At 53.3% G+C, this 18250-nt stretch overlaps 2 protein-coding genes across 2 annotated transcripts; both read left to right on the forward strand.

The window, feature by feature from the left end:
* Positions 1-4434: 4434 nt before the first annotated feature.
* LOC309963308 (tubulin alpha-1D chain-like) lies at positions 4435-6786 on the forward strand (the record flags this gene model as incomplete). The annotated part of the gene is made up of 3 exons (XM_082841602.1): positions 4435-4555; positions 4887-5035; positions 5779-6786. The coding sequence occupies 3 exons, from the start codon at positions 4435-4437 to the stop codon at positions 6784-6786; spliced, it is 1278 nt and encodes a 425-aa protein (XP_082697728.1).
* A 5513-nt stretch (positions 6787-12299) lies between these two features.
* Positions 12300-17999, forward strand: DNAJB2 (DnaJ heat shock protein family (Hsp40) member B2). The gene is made up of 9 exons (XM_082841152.1): positions 12300-12424; positions 12724-12824; positions 13471-13580; positions 14642-14695; positions 14893-15015; positions 15762-15854; positions 16080-16182; positions 16372-16442; positions 17290-17999. Exons 2-9 carry the CDS (start codon positions 12760-12762, stop codon positions 17646-17648), a joined length of 978 nt encoding a protein of 325 aa, XP_082697278.1. The 5' UTR covers positions 12300-12424; positions 12724-12759; the 3' UTR covers positions 17649-17999.
* The last annotated feature ends 251 nt before the right edge of the window (positions 18000-18250 follow it).

Consider the following 18250-nt stretch of genomic DNA (forward strand, 5'->3'; position numbering starts at 1 on the left):
TTCCTCTGGGAGTGGAGGCCTCACCTTGCCTACCTCACAAAGTTGTTGAGGGACTCAAAGGAGATAAGGGGTGAAGCTGCCTTTAGAACTACAAAGCAGGATACAAATGTGAGAGAGTAACTTTTTTTTTTTTTTTTTTTTTTGCGGTACGCGGGCCTCTCACTGTTGTGGGCTCTCCCATTGCGGAGCACAGGCGGCATGTGGGATCTTCCCAGACCGGGGCACAAACCCATGTCCCCTCCATCGGCAGGCGGACTCTCAACCACTGCGCCACCAGGGAAGCCCGAGAGTAACATTTTTATCTCATAATTTTGCCCAAGGCCATATGGTGACTCCTTCTGTGGGGAAATAAGGCCAGGCTGGAACAGCAAAGACTTGGATTGGAATAGGGAGAGACACTTAGGAATAGCCCTGAAGATGCTCAGCATCTTGCTTTGCCTGTGGAGAACAACAGCAATTCTGGACTAAACATGTAAGAAAGTTTATCTTGCTTAATCTCACAATACTACCTCTCCCCATTCTGCAGATGAGAAAACTGAGGCAAAGGAAGTTAAGTGCTTGAGATGGGGCTAACCTGAGCTCTAGTTCCCTCTGTTCTGCGGTATTCTGAGTTTCTACCCAGAAGGCCCTGAGTTGACCTCTTGCCCTAGGACTCATCATTTCTGGTCCACTGCAGACTTTTCTTAGCCCCGCCTACTCCTCTTCCAATCCTCACCAACATTGGGGGTGAGGGCAGTGCTGGAGCTCGGGGGGCTTGATTTCTAAATCCCCTCTCACCTGTGAGGGCCAGGCTGAACCATCAGGAAATGGAGTTGTGTGACTGAGCAACAGACACCGTGTACCCAGCGATGTGGGGCTACCAGAAGGCCCCTCCTCTGCCTGCCCCATCTCGCTCCCCTGCTTAGGCCCAGGCCCAGCGCCTGCCGGCTGCACGGTAACCACATCAACAGGCCTGCCTCTTGGGGCCGTTTCTAACAACATTGCCACCTCCCACCTCCCCGAGAGCAGACCAGAGAGGATAAGGAGGCCGGCAGCTGTGGGTCCGTCACAGGCCTGTCCCTGCCTTCCATCTTGCAGCAGACAGACAGACAGACGACCCCAGCCAGCCCCCAGCCAGGCAGCATGGTAAGCAGAGGTGGGGCTGAGCGTGCAAACGAGGGTCCCATGGTCCAGGTTTCATGGGGTTACAGCGTGTGGGCAGGTCAGGTGGGGGAGAGGGAGAGAAACTTCCAGATGTGAGTGCAGCCCCCCAAATGTGCTGGTATGTTCAGGGGATAGAGAGGGACAGGCCATGGTAACTAGGACATGGTCTGAGTCTGAGGGGCTGCTGAAGGGCTCTGAATTTAGGGGTAGGGAGAGTGGGGTAAGCAGGACAGGGGCAGCAAGTGTAGGCACTTTCCTGCAAACCTTGGGCCCCTGCTGGCCTCTGGTCCCACCTCCCGGCTGTAAGGACACATCTTCATAGTCCTGTTCTTCTGCTGTGCCTTGGTCTGACCCCTCATTTCAGCTACATATCAGTGGGGAGAGGGAGGGTGCTGTGTATGGGGCTCATTTGATATCTTTTACCCGGATCCCCGACAGGCAGGATAGAAGGGCAGTTAGGAGTGTGGTTGGACCCAGACTGTCCCCTCTCTGAATATTCCTGGTTTTGCTCGTGACTTTGAGCAAGTTGTTTGACCTCTCTGAGAGTCAGTAAAATAGGGTAATAAAGACACCTACCTAAGGGGGTTGTTGTAAAGATGAAAGTAGATAGTGTGTGTGAAGCGCTGAGCACAGTGCCTGGCACCTAATTAATGCTTGCTATACAGAACTAAACAACCTAATGACAAAGCCTGCTGAGTGTGAGATTATACTATTTTCACCGGCAAGAAAAGGGAATGGGAGAAGCTGAGGTGCGGTTTGAGGTCAAGTCTGTGTGATTCCAGGGGCTGAATTCTTTGCCCAAACCCAGAGTGAGGGGCATCGTTTCCAGCGACCCCGGCATACCCAAGGTCAGACACACCTTGCGTGGGCCAGCAGCTGTGGGAGCCAGGACAGGGTCTGGCTTTGTGCACAGAGCCTGGGCAGGCTCTGAGGTGCAGCAGCGGGTGCTGGCCCTGCCAGCCAGGTGATTGGTGAGCTGAGTCAGCCCTCCCTCCTGGACCTGGGGATTTCTGGAGTCCTTTGTCCCGAAATCCCTCCCGGCTTAATTCATTACTTTCTCTTACTATGACCCCCGGGGTTGGGGGATGGGGAATTGGTAAGGGGGTCCGACAGGTATGGCGCACCCTACTTTGTGCCGTCCAATGAGCCAGGCAACTTACACGCATTCTTTCATCTGCAGAGTGATTCTAGGAGGGGCTCTTGTTATCGCCCCACTTCACCAGGGGAAGACGCCCACAGAGAGGCAAGTGGGGGAGTAATGGGGCTGGGATACAGGTGGTCTATGTATTAATCCCAGTCATCTAAAAATCATAAAAAGTCAAGGCCCTTGTGTCGTATTTACAAAGTCAGAGAAGTGTAAAATTTATGGATAAAGCATCCTCATTAAGAAATATTTCAGATATGAGCAAAGGTATAAAGAATAATATAATGAACACCTGCTACCCAGCTTAAGAAACAGAATCCTTCTCTGAATGCATTCCCCTCCCTCCTCTAACATTATTCCAAATTGGGTGCTAATATTTTCCCTTGCTTTCTTTACTTCTGTAATACATTCCAAGAATATATAGCAAATATAAAAATTTATCTGTAAACGATGCACACAGGTTAAAGATTTATATAAACAGTACTGTATTATGATTCTTCTTAATTTGCCTTTTTTCTATTAAGAATTTTGGGGGGCAAGACTCTTTTTTTTCAAATTAATTAATTAATTTTATTTTTGGCTGTGTTGGGTCTTCGTTGCTGTGCACGGGCTTTCTCTAGTTGCAGTGAGCGGGGGCTACTCTTCGTTGTGGTGCGTGGGCTTCTCATTGCGGTGGCCTCTCTTGTTGCGGAGCACGGCCTCTAGGCGTGCGGGCTTCAGTAGTTGTGGCTTGCTGGCTCTAGAGCTCGGGCTCAGTAGTTGTGGCGCACGGGCTTAGTTGCTGTGCAGCATGTGGGATCTTCCTGGGCCAGGGCTCGAACCCGTGTCCCTTGCATTGGCAGGCAGATTCTTAACCACTGCGCCACCAGGGAAGCCCAAGATTCTTTCCTGTATTCATCCACGTCCACTTCTGAATCATCCTTTATTTTCTCTTGTTGAAGGACGTTTAATTGGCTTCCGTTGCTATGGTACTGTGACTGTTCTTGCACCTGTTTTCTTGTGCACCTACGTGAGAATTTCTCTAGAGCACCTTCAGCTTTCCTAGATATTGCCAGATCACTCTCCAAAAAAGATGTGTCACTTTGGGCTTCTAGCAGCAGTGTGAGAATTCTCATTTCTCTACATCCTCCACGTGATTAAGCCTTAAAGCTTGGGGAAATTTGATGGATGTGGGTGCTCGTTTTGTTGTTAAAGTCTGCCGTAAATACTTCTCAAGCAGGAAGAAACATTCTGGGATCCTACTTACCACACTGTCACGTATCTGTTATCGTATGAAACGCTCCCTTCCCCAGACAGCGAGTTTCTGAGGCGCAGGGACTGGGTATTAGGTGTTATGTATCCCCAGCCTCCGCCCGGTGTCAGGCAGATAATGGAGGCTCAGTACCTGATGAAGCAGGAGGGTCAAGTCTTTTTGATGCTCATGGGGCTCCCCAGGAAGGGCAATGACCTTTCTCCTTTTCTAGGACCAAGCAGGTTACCCCAGTCCTGCTCCGGGGGCCAAGAACTCTTTGACCAGCCTTGGGTCATGTGAGGAAGAACTCTCTTCCCAGCCCCTCATCACTCCAGAACCACACACACCCAAGAGGAAAGAACAGCACACACACATCCATCCCAGGCCCCTTTCCCCTTCCTTGCTGGCATTCCCAGCTTTAACATGAATCCAGAGTTCCTTCTGCTTTTCTAAACCTCATCCTTGTCCCTGACCCCTGAAACCTCACTTGGATCTTGTGTTCCTTACTAATGGCCCCTTCTTTCTTTCTGGACATGGGTGTGTTGCCTATTATGCTCTGTCAGACTCATCTGAGCCCCTCAATGTTCCTCAAGATGCTTAGTCACTGAGCAAAGACTCTATAATCTTAGAACTGGTCACATCTTCTGCTTCCCCTGAGGGTTTTGCCCGCCGCCACTGCCCCCCATCCCCGGGACGTGGGGTGCCGAGAGCAAAGTCCAGGAACTCTTGCTCTCAGCCAGGGAACCACGCAAGGAAGGAAGGCAGGAATCGTGTCCAGGCATGATATGCTTCTCTCTGCCCTTTGTCCACTCAGCGTGAATGTATCTCAGTCCACGTGGGGCAGGCTGGAGTGCAGACTGGCAATGCCTGCTGGGAGCTCTGCTGCTTGGAACATGGGATCCAACCAGATGGGCAGATGCCCAGCGACAAGACAATCAGGGGAGGGGATGACTCCTTCAACACCTTCTTTAGTGAAACTGGGGCTGGCAAACATGTGCCCCGGGTGGTGTTTGTGGATCTGGAGCCCACTGTGATTGGTGAGTGGTGACCAGCCCCTGCCACGGCCTTGTCCCAGGTACCACAGCAAGTCGTTCTCCATAATTGGAGAGCACTGGTTTGTCGTCCCCAGTTGCTGCAGCGAATCAGAACTCCAGCTCCGCTGTCACTCAGCTCCAGAGTCTCAAGGTCACTCCACATCTCTTTCCTTCTCACTGAAGTACACTTAAGATCAAGGGCAATAACAGCAGGCTGAATGGGGCTCCTCTAGGGTAGAACTTCGGGCCTGGTGACCCCACCCCTTCTGGGTACCCTGGGGCTCCAGGAGCCAGGTTGCAAGGGGAGGGGGACCTAAAATTCTGCCCATTGCAGATGAAGTTCAGACTGGCACGTATCGCCAGCTCTTCCATCCAGAGCAGCTCATCACCAGCAAGGAAGATGCTGCCAATAACTATGCCCGTGGCCACTACACCATCGGAAAGGAGCTCATCGACCCAGTGCTGGACCGGATTCGGAAGCTGGTGAGAGAAGAGCTGAGGGCTGGGGAGGGGGGAATCTGGATTCCTGTTGTGAAGTGGTCTGGAGACCAGACAGGGGAAGGGCACCTTCCATCTTTGGGAGAGTCTCCTGGACAAGCATTAAACACACAGGATCAGGACTAGTGAGGAGGGGAGGCAGAGTGTGGGCTCCAGCCTGGAGCTGGGTGTCCCTTTTATCTGCTATAGTAAGTGGCCCGATGCTGGGCAGAGTGGCTGCCAGTTGACAGGCTGCCTGGCCAAGATATGAGCACCCATAAGCAGTCCCAGAATGCCACCTTGTAGGTATGTGGGCAGAAGGCCCTGTGAAAAACAGGGATCCAAACAATACCAGCTCAAGGCTCTCTGATCAACTTTGGCCTCCAGCAAGGACAGGGATCAGGTTCCTGGGCTGTTCATCTCAGTAAGGAAGCCCTCCAGAAACATCTGGTTAGATCAGGGGGCACGGGTAGGAAGCCGGCTGGAGTTGGCAAGTTATGATGACAAAAATGACCATGGCACAAGAGTCAAGAGAGCTGTCTGTGGAAGGCTTCAGGAGGTTTGAGAGAGGAAGAAAGACAAGGAGGAGAGAGTGGGACCTCCTTATCAGGGTCTATTTTGTGCCCTTGGAAAAGTCTTCCAAGGATTTTATGAAACTTTTGGGGAAATCTCAAACAGCACAAGCTGGTTCTTTGCTGTTGGTCAGCTGTGCTTCACATCCCATGTTTCTCTTCGCCTTCACATTCTAGGCTGACCAGTGCACAGGACTTCAGGGCTTCCTGGTGTTCCACAGCTTTGGAGGGGGCACTGGCTCTGGCTTCACCTCACTCCTGATGGAGCGGCTCTCTGTTGACTATGGCAAGAAATCCAAGCTGGAGTTCTCCATCTACCCAGCCCCGCAGGTGTCCACAGCCGTGGTGGAGCCCTATAACTCCATCCTGACCACCCACACCACCCTGGAGCACTCAGACTGTGCCTTCATGGTGGACAACGAAGCCATCTACGACATCTGCCGCCGCAACCTAGACATCGAGCGCCCGACTTACACCAACCTCAACCGCCTCATCAGCCAAATCGTCTCCTCCATCACGGCCTCCCTGCACTTCGACAGCGCCCTCAACGTGGACCTGACGGAGTTCCAGACCAACCTGGTGCCCTACCCTCGCATCCACTTCCCCCTGGCCACCTATGCGCCAGTCATCTCTGCAGAGAAAGCCTACCACGAGCAGCTGTCGGTGGCAGAGATCACCAATGCCTGCTTCGAGCCTGCCAACCAGATGGTGAAGTGTGATCCCCGTCACGGCAAGTACATGGCCTGCTGCCTGCTGTACCGTGGAGACGTGGTGCCCAAGGATGTCAACGCCGCCATCGCTGCCATCAAGACCAAGCGCAATATTCAGTTCGTGGACTGGTGCCCCACGGGCTTCAAGGTTGGCATCAACTACCAGCCGCCCACTGTGGTGCCCGGGGGTGATCTGGCCAAGGTGCAGCGTGCCGTGTGCATGCTGAGCAACACGACCGCCATCGCTGAGGCCTGGGCCCGCCTGGACCACAAGTTCGACCTGATGTATGCCAAGAGGGCGTTTGTGCACTGGTACGTGGGCGAGGGCATGGAGGAGGGTGAGTTCTCCGAGGCCCGGGAGGATATGGCTGCCCTGGAGAAGGATTACGAGGAGGTGGGCATGGACAGTGTGGAGGGGGAGGGAGAAGAGGAGGAGGGAGATGAATACTGGGGGAATCCTTCACGTCTGTCCTAAATAAAGTGCTATGGCCTTATTGCCTCACAAATGTCTTTTCCTCTTGGGAAAAACCATGGGGGTGGGGGGCTTTTCCTTCATAAGAGATAGGAAGGCTGGTATCTTAGCCTGGGTTCCCCAGGAAGCAGATGTGACTTCAGGTTTCATTAATGAGTGCAATTCCACGGAGCAGAACGGGGGCCGAGGTGGGTCAAGCAGAGAAGGAGGGAGAACTCACCCTAGAGATGTAGCTGGATAAATGGCATCTCAGACCATTCCCTGGGAGAGTGGGCAGGAGAGGAGGTGAGGGTGGGGAATTTCTGCACTGGCTCCATTCTTCCCTTGGTTAAACCTTCGCCTCATCAAACATTAACTTGCCTGTACTTCAGGTTGCACACACTTGGGCTGCAGGGTCAACAGGGAATCCCTGGGCAGGAGGTGAGGCGCTGTCTGTGTGTGAAGCTGGTCCGAGCTGCACAGGGCTGCAAAAAGAGCCTGGTGAGGCCAGGGGATGTGAAGTAGTGCCTTAGGGTAGTCTGATACAGCTGGTCCTCCCTAGCCCACCCTCCTGTCTTCTTCAGTGTGGAGTGTAGAGAGTCTGGAAGCTGGCGTTAAGGCAGAAGTGGTACAGTGGAAGCAACAACGGGGGAATGCGGGTCAAGGGGGGGGCTTGCCTCCCTGTAATCTCCATCACATTCATCACTTTTTGATAAAGACAAATCACCTTTCTTCAAACTATGCCACATGCACAGCTTTAAGCCCCCACTTCCAACCAGGTGGCTGCCCTAAAATCCTTGCATGTGGATTTTCTGCCACGCCTTCTGGGTTAGGAGGATAGCTTAATTATTTAGGAACCCATTTTGCCTGAATAGCTCAGCTATATCTTCCAACCCATTTTTTTCTCTCTCTCTCTGAAAGGATTGAATTTCAAATCTCTGTCCTGTGACTTTCTATTAACTGGTTTCAAATTTGGGGAAGAAAGAGAGGTTATTTGGGGAGCCTTTCAAACACCAGAAAAAAACCACTGTCCTTTATTCAGCTCCTAGTATACTAGGTCCTGCATCCACACCATCTTCTTTAATCCTGAGGTAAATACAGTTATTGTACCCACCCACTGGACTGGAAGCTCCATGGGAACAAGGCCTGTTCTACGCTCAGGACCCAGAATGCTGTCTGACACATAGATTCTCAAATTTGTTAAATAGACTTGTTCGATGAATGCCCATTTTATAGATGTGGTAACTGAGGCTTGGAGAAGTCATGTGACTTGCACAAGGTTACCCAGCTAGTAAGTGGAGGAGTTGGGATTGAAACCCAGGTCAGCCTGGGCCAAAGCTTATGCTGCTGCCCTCCCCTTCCTAGGGTGTCCTCCCCTCCTGCCCTCTGCAGACACAGGCACCTCTCCAGACGCCAACTCTTCAGGGCCTGCCAGCTCTGCAGTGCCCAGACAGTGACTCAGGTGCCTCAAAGGCAGGGAGGGGGTGATGGTTGACACTTCCTTGCCCAGGCACTGTGGTAGAGGGCATGTGGGGCGGAGGGGGGACCCAGCTTCCAGGGCTGAACAAGGGCAGAGGTGTCTCTGGGGCCACGTTTTGGGGTTGTCAGTGTCCTCTAAAAGCCCTCTGCCACTGACATCCAATAGGTGAGGTAAGGGTTTGGGAGAGGCCAGGAGGGAGGGCCCTGAGGAAGGTCTTTACCACCCAACACGGCTGGGTATCCACAGAGGTGGCCAGGCTCCCCTCCTGATGGCTGTACCAGCCAACCCACCCTGGGCAGCTGGATGGCCACCTCTTCTCTGACCCCGTGAGGCCTCCCAGCTACTAACTCTGCAGGCAAGCCCTGGCAGGCCTAGGTTGGACTGGGTGTGGATGTGGGGAGGTGGCAACCCAGATCTCCATGGGACAGCTGGGAGCGCCACCCAGCCTGGCTCCTGGGGACTCCCTCAGTGCAGGGGAATGCTGTCATCCCTGCGGCTTCTAAAGCCAGGGTACAATTACCTCTTGCAGGCAGACAAAGAGACAGAGCCCCAACCCTGGATTCCACCCAGCACATTTACTCCCTCGCCTCTAATGTGTCAGGAGCATGCCTGCCTCCGAAGCTGCATTCCCTCCTTCCGGAACGCCACCTCCCCCTGCTGGCCTCAGTGTTGCCATTTTTTCCAGGTTAGATCACAGTCACCCAGAACCCATCCGGCACTGGAGACCTCTGCCTCATCTAGATTCTCCCTCTTACTGGCTGTCTCTATCACTCATTCAGTACTTGGCATGGACTGCCTTGTACCATAGCACTTAGCTTGTTGCTGATATCCTATTTCCCCAGCTAGATTTAAAAATATTACATTTGACCAGTTACTATGTGCACATGCTTCAGTACTTGTCAGGTACCAAAGAGATTTACAAACAGCAAAAATAAGTCCCCTTCCTTTGTTCCCCTCTTGGCAGCCGCCACTGTTCACTCTTGGTTAGTACTCCCTTCCAGACAGCTACGTATATACTAATGTGTGCACACACGCATTTAAATACGCTTTGCTCTGCACCTTGTTTTTTTTACTTAACAATAAATCTAGAAGATGGTGCACATCAGTACATATAGATATACCTTGTTCTTTTTGGTGGCAGTATAGTATTCCACAGTACCTTGTGCCATTGCTTATTTAACCAGTCTGCTGTTAATGATATAGTATTTAGGTTGTTTTTAATCGTTTGCTATGAAAAGAATGCTGCAACCCTTGTACATGCTTCTTTGCACATATGTACAACCACAAATTATTAGAATTGGCATTACTGGGTCAAAGGCCTTTAATTTTTTTTTTAATTTAATTTAACCTTTAATTTTTTTTTTTTTTTTTTTTTGCGGTACACGGGCCTATCACTGTTGTGGCCTCTCCCGTGGCGGAGCACAGGCTCCGGACGCGCAGGCTCAGCGGCCATGGCTCAAGGGCCTAGCCGCTCCGCGGCACGTGGGATCTTCCCGGACCGGGGCACGAACCCGTGTCCCCTGCATCGGCAGGCGGACTCTCAACCACTGCACCACCAGGGAAGCCCCTATATACCTTGATTTTTGATATATACTTCATACTGCTCTCTTTAGAAGTTATATCCAAACACCCCTCCTACTACCAATGTATGAGCCCGCCTGTGTCCATACAACACATTACACTTTTTGACCTTCGTCAATCATCCAGGAAGTGAAAGTATTCCGCTGCAGCTTTCCTTTATGATTCTCTTGCTATGAATGATACTGAGCATCTTTTCATATTTAAAAGCCAGTACTTTCTCTTCTGTGAACTGTCTTGTCTGTGCCCTCCACCCATTTAAAGAACTGCATTGTTTGTCTTTTCTCATACATTTGTCGGAATTCCCTGTGAACAAAGGAAATTAACCCTTTGCTTGCTAGATGTGTTCCACATAATTTCCCTTGGCTGTCATTTGTCTGTGTCCCAACGAGGTTTTCATCTCCCTGAGTACAGGGACTGAAACTTAAAGCTCTCTGTATTCCTACTCTTAATATGAAACCACATACATGGTAGGGTGCTAGACAAATGTCTGTTGAGATAAGAGAAGTAAAAAGAAAGAGATCTGGAAGATTTTTGAGTGACCTAACCTAATCTATCCCTTCCTCTTATACCAAGGTCAGTCAGGAAACAGCAGGAACTAACTCTGGCAAAATAAAAAAAGAAAAGGACCCCCCGACACACACGCATATACATACAACACACACACACACACACACACAACACACACACACACACACACACACACACACAATTAGAGAGACACTGGGTAGCATACAGAATCAATACAAGGGCTGCCAAACAAGTTTCCGCAAACAGGTAGGCATCAAGGGAAGTTGGGCAGCCAGCACCACAGTCAAGGTCAGGGCACAGGACATCCTGCTTAAAAAGCCCCTGGCCCCTCCACCCACTGCAGTGAGGCCTCCTCTCACCCTGGCATCGAGGCTGACATTTCCTCCTCCAGACACTAGAGGCCACTGCTGGCTCTGCTTGCCACCACTGCAGAAATGAATTCTCAACTGCCCCTGCTTCTCTGTGACTTGCTCCAGATTCCAAGTCCCAGTTGGAGCTTCCAACTGGCAAAACATCCGGCTTTTGCCTACACCTTGGAGCCAGGAAGTCTGGGAGAGCAAGTGTCGGGTTTTGTGGCAGGTAGTGGCCTGGCTCCCATCAAAGCCTACGCAATGGGCATTTGCCAGATGCAGGTAGGTAGGAGGCTCAGGCTGTGAGCAGCCAGGAAAACTGGACAAACGCACACCAGGCTCTTCTCTCACGTCTGGCTCAAGCCCTTCTCTTTGATGAAGCACTTCTGGGTCACCCAGCCTAAAATATTCTTCTGGATACACATAACCAGTATTGCTTGGGCCAGTCATGATGCCAGAGAACCTTTGTACCAAGACCTACTATGTACCATACCTCATTTGACTTTCAAACAGCCCTAGGCGTTACCTGTATTTAGGGAGGAAAAACTGAGTCCTTAGAGGTTTTCTTGTCACACAGTAGTACCAGGTTGCAAACCCAGGTCTGTTTCCAAAGCCTTGGGGTTTCCCAGTGGTCTATACTGATGGGCTGGTAGTTGGAGCTCTGTGAAGGTAGGGATTGGGCCGCAGTCTTCTTTTTACATCTTGGCAGCATCTACAACATAGAAGATGCTCAATTAATGCTTGTGGATTGGCCTCGATAGCAAGTGGGAGCCAGTTCTAGAAGGTTCTCTAACTTTCCCATGAGGCCTGAAGCCAGAAAACACTCTAAGGTGGAAGAGGTCTACTCAGGATCAGTTTGGAAAGAAAAACCTCGAATCTGGGGAACTTCCTCTCCTTCCCCCCCCCCCCATTTCCCCATTAACCACCCATTAATCCCATTAATCTCCCAAATGTGTCAAAATTGTTAAGAACATGTTCCCATCTGTGCATTATTTAATCATCCAATGGATATTTTTGAACCGCACTACTGTCCTGAATACTCTAGCGAGAAAAAAGACATAATCTCTGCCCTGTGGAGTTTGCATCCTAGTGGTGGAGGTGACTGTCAATCAGATAATCAAACAAATAAATGCTCTGACCAGTGTGAGGAAGGTTGCCAAGAGATGCTATGAGAGGCAGGTCTGACCTACTCAGGGAAGGCGGACAGCCTCTTCTGAGGGCTGGGGCTTAGAGCAGGGATCTCAAGAAGGGGGAGGATTTAGGCCCAGAGAGGAGGAGTCTGTGAGCCCTTGAAGTGGTGATTTCCTCTGGGTGAGTAATCCTCGGTCATCGAGCCTGTCTCTAGGAAAGCCACAGAGGGGCGAGGGGCTGGGTGGCTTGTTTGTTGGCAAGTACGTCACTCCTGGACGGAGCCTGCCGCTGTCTCCCAAGTCCCATCTGGGGATGACGTTGTCCTGGTGCAAGCCCAAAATAGCCGGCTCCGCCTCCATCTCCCGGCAGCCCCTGCAGCAGCACACACCCCCCTCCACCCCGCAAGGTGACAGGCCGAGCCGGCCTCCTCTGGGTCTCTAGTAGTTTCCGTGCCGCTGACGCAAGCTTGCGCGCACAGCTGGGCCTGCCGCGTCCTACGCAGCAGCCGCGAGCCGGCAGCCGGTGCCAGACGGTTCCCGGCGGGGGGCAGGGGCGGGGCGCTCCAAGAGGCCAGGGACTCCCGGCGGAGGAGGTGCGGGCGGGGGGCCCCGGTCAGGCTGGGGGGCCCTGGGCCGGACTGCTGGCGTTTGGGGGCCGCGATAGGGCGCCCCGGCCCTGGGCCCCGAGATAGCCCGTGGCACCGGCCTGCGAGGGCCGATAAGGCTGCCCGAGGGAGCCGAGTCACCGGCCGCGAGGAGAGCCAGCGGGCGCCGCGAGGAGAGCCAGCGGGCTCCGCGGCCCCCTGGGAGCGCCTCCCGCCGCCCCCGGGGTCTCCAGCCCCGGGGAGGGGCTTTCGGTTCTTTCCGCCTGACTGTACCTTCTCTACCGTAGCCCCAAGGAGGCCCGCCTGACGACTGACGAGTTGCCATGGCATCCTACTACGAGATCCTAGACGTGCCGCGAAGTGCGTCCGCTGATGACATCAAAAAGGCGTAAGTGCCTCCGCTGTGCACCAGAAAGCCACTCACCCCCCTCCCCCCCGCTCCACCACCCTGGGGCCCTTCAGAGGCTGGGCTGAGAGAGCCAGGTCCTTAGAGAGGATTGCGGGCCTCCCTCAGAGAGGGACCCATGTAGGGAGGAAGGAGACCCCTGGATGAGTAGGAGAAAGTCTACAGCGTGAAGCTCCGCTGGAAGGTGCAGTGTGAGCTCTTTTCCAGTACAGCCCCCCCATCGCCTCCCTTCCCCTTTATTCCTACGCCAGCCCCCAGCCTCTAGGTGTGGGCTGTCTCAGGATGCAGTGCAAAGATGCTCAAGCACTGTGCCCCTCCCCCGCCATGGCCACATGTACCCACGTCCTTAGCAACCCCAGCCTCAGCGAGCCCCAGGGAGGCGTTAGGCCTGGGGCTTTCTCATCCTTACGTCTAATACAAGTGTATAGTCCCAGCACTGGCTGCAGAGGGGCGAGATGGGGACTCCGTTAAAACATTGCTGCAGGGGCAGCCCTGGCAGCTGGCATGGACCGGGATCTGAGTGGTGGAAGGGCTATGGTGGGCTAACAGGAAGTGGGTCGTTCTGTTCCCTAGTGAGAAGTGCCTGCGTTTGTCTCCTGACCCTCCCCTCTGAACCCACTTCCTGCAGATATCGGAAGAAGGCTTTACAGTGGCACCCAGACAAGAACCCAGATAATAAAGAGTTTGCTGAGAAGAAGTTCAAGGAGGTGGCCGAGGCGTATGAAGTGCTGTCGGACAGTAAGGGCCAGGGTCAGGGGTCAGGGCAGGGCAGCACCTGTCACTGCCACGTCATGCCCCCTCACACTCTTTCCCAAAGCCATGCTGCCACCACCCCAGTCTCCTCCATGCCTTTTCCAACCTGGCATTTAAGTGCCCCCCTCCCACAGGGACTCTGGGATTTGTTTGTTTGTTTGTTTGTTTCAATTCAGAGGAGCACCTACTGTGTGTCAAGCACCCTTTTATTCTTCCCCTGATCCCCTGTCTCAGTGTCTGCTCCTCAGGGTCTGCTAGTTGCAGCATGGATCCTGACAAGGGGAAGGAAGCAGGGCAGGTAACCAAGGTGTGCCGAGCCTCCTCTGTGCCAGGCATTGGTAGTTGTAATCTCCATGAGTCCTCACAGCCATTCTGTGAGACAGGATTTATCACCCCCATTTTTCAGGCAAGGAAACTGAGACTGAGAGAGGTGAAGTAACTTGCTCGAGGAATATGAGTCCAGGTCTTTCATTCATTAATTCAAAAAATATTCACTGAGTGCTTATGGTGCCCGGCCCTTGTTGGGTACTGAGGAACGATGGAGGACGAGCAGGCCCTACAAGTCCTGATGGGTTTATCACAGTCTATTCAGGGAAGGCCAACATTAAGCAAGTGAATGCATAGACGAGATTATTCCAAAGGAACGTAGCAGGGTGATGTGATAGGGAATAGGGAATAATAGGCAGCAGTTTTGGGTAGTCAAGAAAGGTCTCTCTGTGACATTTAGGCTAGGCCCCGATTAATAATAACATAGTAATGATTAGCTAACATTTATGAAGCACTATGTATCAGGCACTGTGCAAGGTGGATTATCTTATTTAATCCTTGCAACTCTGAGGTCGGTGCTGTTATTGTGTCCATTTTACAGATGAGAAGGGGCCCCTATGTGAAGGGCTGAGCTGCTGCTAAAACCTGTAGCGCATGTCCCCTCTGCAACCTGCTGCCTCCCAACTGTCAGTCTCTGGCCAGTCCTCTGAGGGGCCTAGCCTGGAAGGGGAGGCCGTCATCCCAGAGGGAGGGAGAAATGATCTGTTCTCTCTTTCCAGAGCATAAGCGTGAAATCTACGACCACTATGGCCGGGAAGGGCTGACTGGGGCAGGTAGGTGGAGCGGGGGCGCCCAGGGATGGAAGTGGGTCAGGGAGGAAGGGGGAGGGCAGATTCCTGCAGTGGATGCTTGCTCTCACTCTGCTCTCGAGGCTCCTGGAGTCTCCCTGGAGTCTCTGTGCCTTAAGGGGTCCCTGGCTCAGGGCAGGGTGCACGCCCTAAGCCCCATCCTCATCCTGCCTCTCCTTCAGGTACTGGCCCGTGTCGGGCAGAAGCTGGCAGTGGCGGCCCTGGCTTCACCTTCACCTTCCGCAGCCCGGAGGAGGTCTTCCGGGAGTTCTTCGGGAGTGGTGACCCTTTTGCAGAGCTCTTTGGTGAGTGGACTCGGGCGACCTCTGATGAGCTCAACTTCTCCCTCCAGGCCTGCTCTCCATCAGCTGGGAGGCCCTTAGGCAGGAGGCTGAGAGGGAAGCAGAATTCCACGGACAGAAGATTTTGTGTGGGTGGATCCAGTGAGCTCTGGGACAGAACCTTACACATTCCAGAACCCGCGTGATCCTATAGTGACACTTCAGAGACTCGCCTTATTAAATGATAACAATAATTCATTGTTAAACCTCCACAGTGACAGCCATGAAAGCAAGACTCAGAGCATCATGGGACAGTAATAATGCCATTACAAACAACAACAGATACCACTTTTTTGAATGGTTAAATGAACCCTGTGAGGTAGATAATTTTATCCACATTTACAGATGAGAAAACTGAGGCACATTCAGATAACTTGCTTACAGTCACACAGCAGATGGCGGAGCCGGGGCTTGTAGCTGTGTCTGCCTGACATCACACCAGGCTTATCTGCATAAAACTGAAGGAGCTATTCCCCACCCCCCTTCCTTTATTCTTCATAGTGGCCAGAATTGACCAGGGAACTTTTTCATATAATAATACTAAAAAGGAATTTAATTTCTAAATCAGTCCAAGCAAAAAAGAAAAAAAATCAGAAATGTACCCAGTTGCTTAGCAGCTTATATTTCGAGACTTCAGAGCAGGGTTCACACATTCTAGGGGTGGGGGGATCTTTTCACCAGATGACGGTTCATCTGCTTACTTGTTGCAGATGACCTGGGCCCATTCTCAGAGCTTCAGAACCGGAGTGCCCGACACTCGGGCCCTTTCTTCACCTTCTCTTCCTCCTTCCCTGGACACTCTGGTAAGTGCCGTCCCTTCCCATGCTTGCAAGCATTTGGAGTCCTGGAGCCCCTCGCCTCAGCTTGTCACCTTCCCACGCCTTCTCTCTGTGTCTCTGGAACCCTGCCTCTGGGCAGCTCTGCGGGGAGACCCCACAGAGGTTCCTGGTCCATTGTGCGTGCAGCCTGCCTGGTACAGCCTCTGTCTAACATCCTCTTCTCCTTCTCCTCCTTTGTCCCAATGCCAGATTTCTCCTCCTCATCTTTCTCCTTCAGTCCTGGGGCTGGTGCTTTTCGCTCTGTCTCTACATCTACCACCTTTGTCCAAGGACGCCGCATCACGACGCGCAGGTGAGGGCTCCTTCTGGGACCATACGGGGTGTGGGGTGGGTGGGGGTGGAGCGGAGCCGCATACGACTGGAGAGCAGCTCCCTGAGGGCAGAGCGCAGACTGCCCTGTCCACTGCGACGTCCCGGAGCCTGGACAGGCGCCCGCAAGACTCGGGCACGCCCACCGAATGAACCGTGCTGTCTCCCCCAGGATCATGGAGAACGGGCAGGAGCGGGTGGAAGTAGAGGAGGACGGGCAGCTGAAGTCTGTCACAATCAATGGTGAGGAGCGGCTCTGCCACCCAATCCCGATCAGGAAGCCCCAGGCCCCAAAGCCCCTTCCCCTAACTGCTCCTCTCTGAACTCCCCTGGGGCAGGGAAGCCAGACTGGCAGGGTCGGAGATGGTGATCCCGGGGAAGGGGGCTGGGACAGAGAATTGTGGAGTCTCAGAGGGCCAGCTAATCGCCGTCATCATGTGTGGGGTGCCTGGAGTTTGCAGAGCACTTGACTATTTTTAAAGCACTTGCGCACATACCACATCCCTTGTATTCTTAAAACACCCGGGGGAAAGCAGGGCAGTTTGCATTCGCCCTACTTTTCGTTTGAGGAGACTGAACCTCAGCACAGCTAGATGGCCCTAACTCCCAAGTAGCCCCAGGCCCAAGGCTTTGACCTACTTAGCAAAGGGTAAAGCCAGGAATGAAACTCAGGACACAGGGCTCCTGGAGCTGAACTCTTCTTCCCACGACGCTGCCACGCAGTACAGGATGGTCACCATGACTACCCTTTTATGCCCGCCGACTCTGGGAGCTCTGTGTGCTAAAGGCTCTTCATGGGCTCTCTTATTTAATCATTGGAACAATTTGATGATGCAGGCACTCACGTCATTCCCATTTTATAGATGAGGAAAGGGAGGCTTAGGGAGGTTGAGTAACTTGCCAAAGGAGACAGCTCATACCTGCTGGAGCCGAATGCCTGGCCATGCTCATAACCACTACGCTAGGTGCCAAAATGCATGCACACCAGTTCCAGAGGAGGGGCTATAAGTGGTCAGAGTGGCTGCTGCGTGAGGCCGGATTCCTGCAGCCTGGATCAGAGCCTGGATCATGGTGGCTGTTACTCCCACAGGTATCCCGGATGACCTGGCACTGGGCTTGGAGCTGAGCCGTCGCGAGCAGCAACAGTCTGTCACCTCCAGATCAGGGGCCACACAGGTCCGGCAGACCCCTGTGTCGCGACCCCCTGACAGCGACCTCTCTGAGGATGACGAGGACCTGCAGCTTGCCATGGCCTACAGCCTGTCAGAGATGGAGGCAGCTGGGAAGAAACCAGCAGGTGGGCGGGGGGCACAGCGTCGACGGCAGGGGCAGCCCAAGGCCCAGAACCACGACCCAGGCATGGGGGAGACCCATGAGGGTGCAAGGGGTGACACAGCCAAACCCAGCCCATCTCCGGAGGAGAAGGCCTCTCGCTGCCTCATCCTCTGATCACCAGGCCCAACCCACCCGATTCAGGGGGCCAGGGGTCCTGTTCACTGTCAGGAGAGCAGAGAGGGGCGTGGCCTGAGTTGCAGGAGCCCCTCTCCACCTCCGTGCTCCCTCCCAGGTCCACCCCCCTCCACCCTCCAGCGTGGAGTCAGGATTTGCTGTGCTCAGCCCACGGCTGATAGGTCCCTGGCAAAGCCCAGGGTGGGGGGTCTCAGGGCAGTGGGAGGGCCTGAGGAGCCAGGATTCACTTATTCTTATTAGACAGGGAGTTTAAAGGGGCATTAGTGGCTTGGGTCAGGCCTTTCGTGCCCAGGTCTTCTGCCACCTGTGTTGCCGATGATGTTAAGGAAGGAGGACTTGGCCTGAGGTTCTCTGAGCCAGAGTCGGCAGCCACGGCTCTCCTTATCCGGCTGCAGACAACCCCACCCTGGTTTCTGCGCAGTGTTGAGCTCTGACGTCTCTGTTGCTTCCCTCCTGGTGCTGCTTCTCCCTCGCACTCTTCTCTCTGCAATTCCCCGTGGGCCGCAACGCTTGCTTTCACTGCCGTCTGGCTGGGACTCCCTTCTTGCTTCCCCCAGAAGGCCTCTTTGTGGCGAGGAAGA

This window comes from Leucopleurus acutus, assembly GCF_964270905.1.
Source record: "Leucopleurus acutus genome assembly, chromosome: 6".
NCBI classification, from domain to species: domain Eukaryota; kingdom Metazoa; phylum Chordata; class Mammalia; order Artiodactyla; family Delphinidae; genus Leucopleurus; species Leucopleurus acutus.

What these genes read in the sequence shown, in the direction of transcription:
- DNAJB2 (XM_082841152.1), top strand. Translation starts at nt 12,760, where the DNA reads ATGGCATCCTACTACGAGATCCTAGACGTGCCGCGAAGTGCGTCCGCT. An exon ending in GTATGAAGTGCTGTCGGACA is followed by an intron (nt 13,581 to 14,641) that starts GTAAGGGCCAGG and finishes CTCTCTTTCCAG; the next exon opens with AGCATAAGCGTGAAATCTAC. An exon ending in CTCCTTCCCTGGACACTCTG is followed by an intron (nt 15,855 to 16,079) that starts GTAAGTGCCGTC and finishes TCCCAATGCCAG; the next exon opens with ATTTCTCCTCCTCATCTTTC.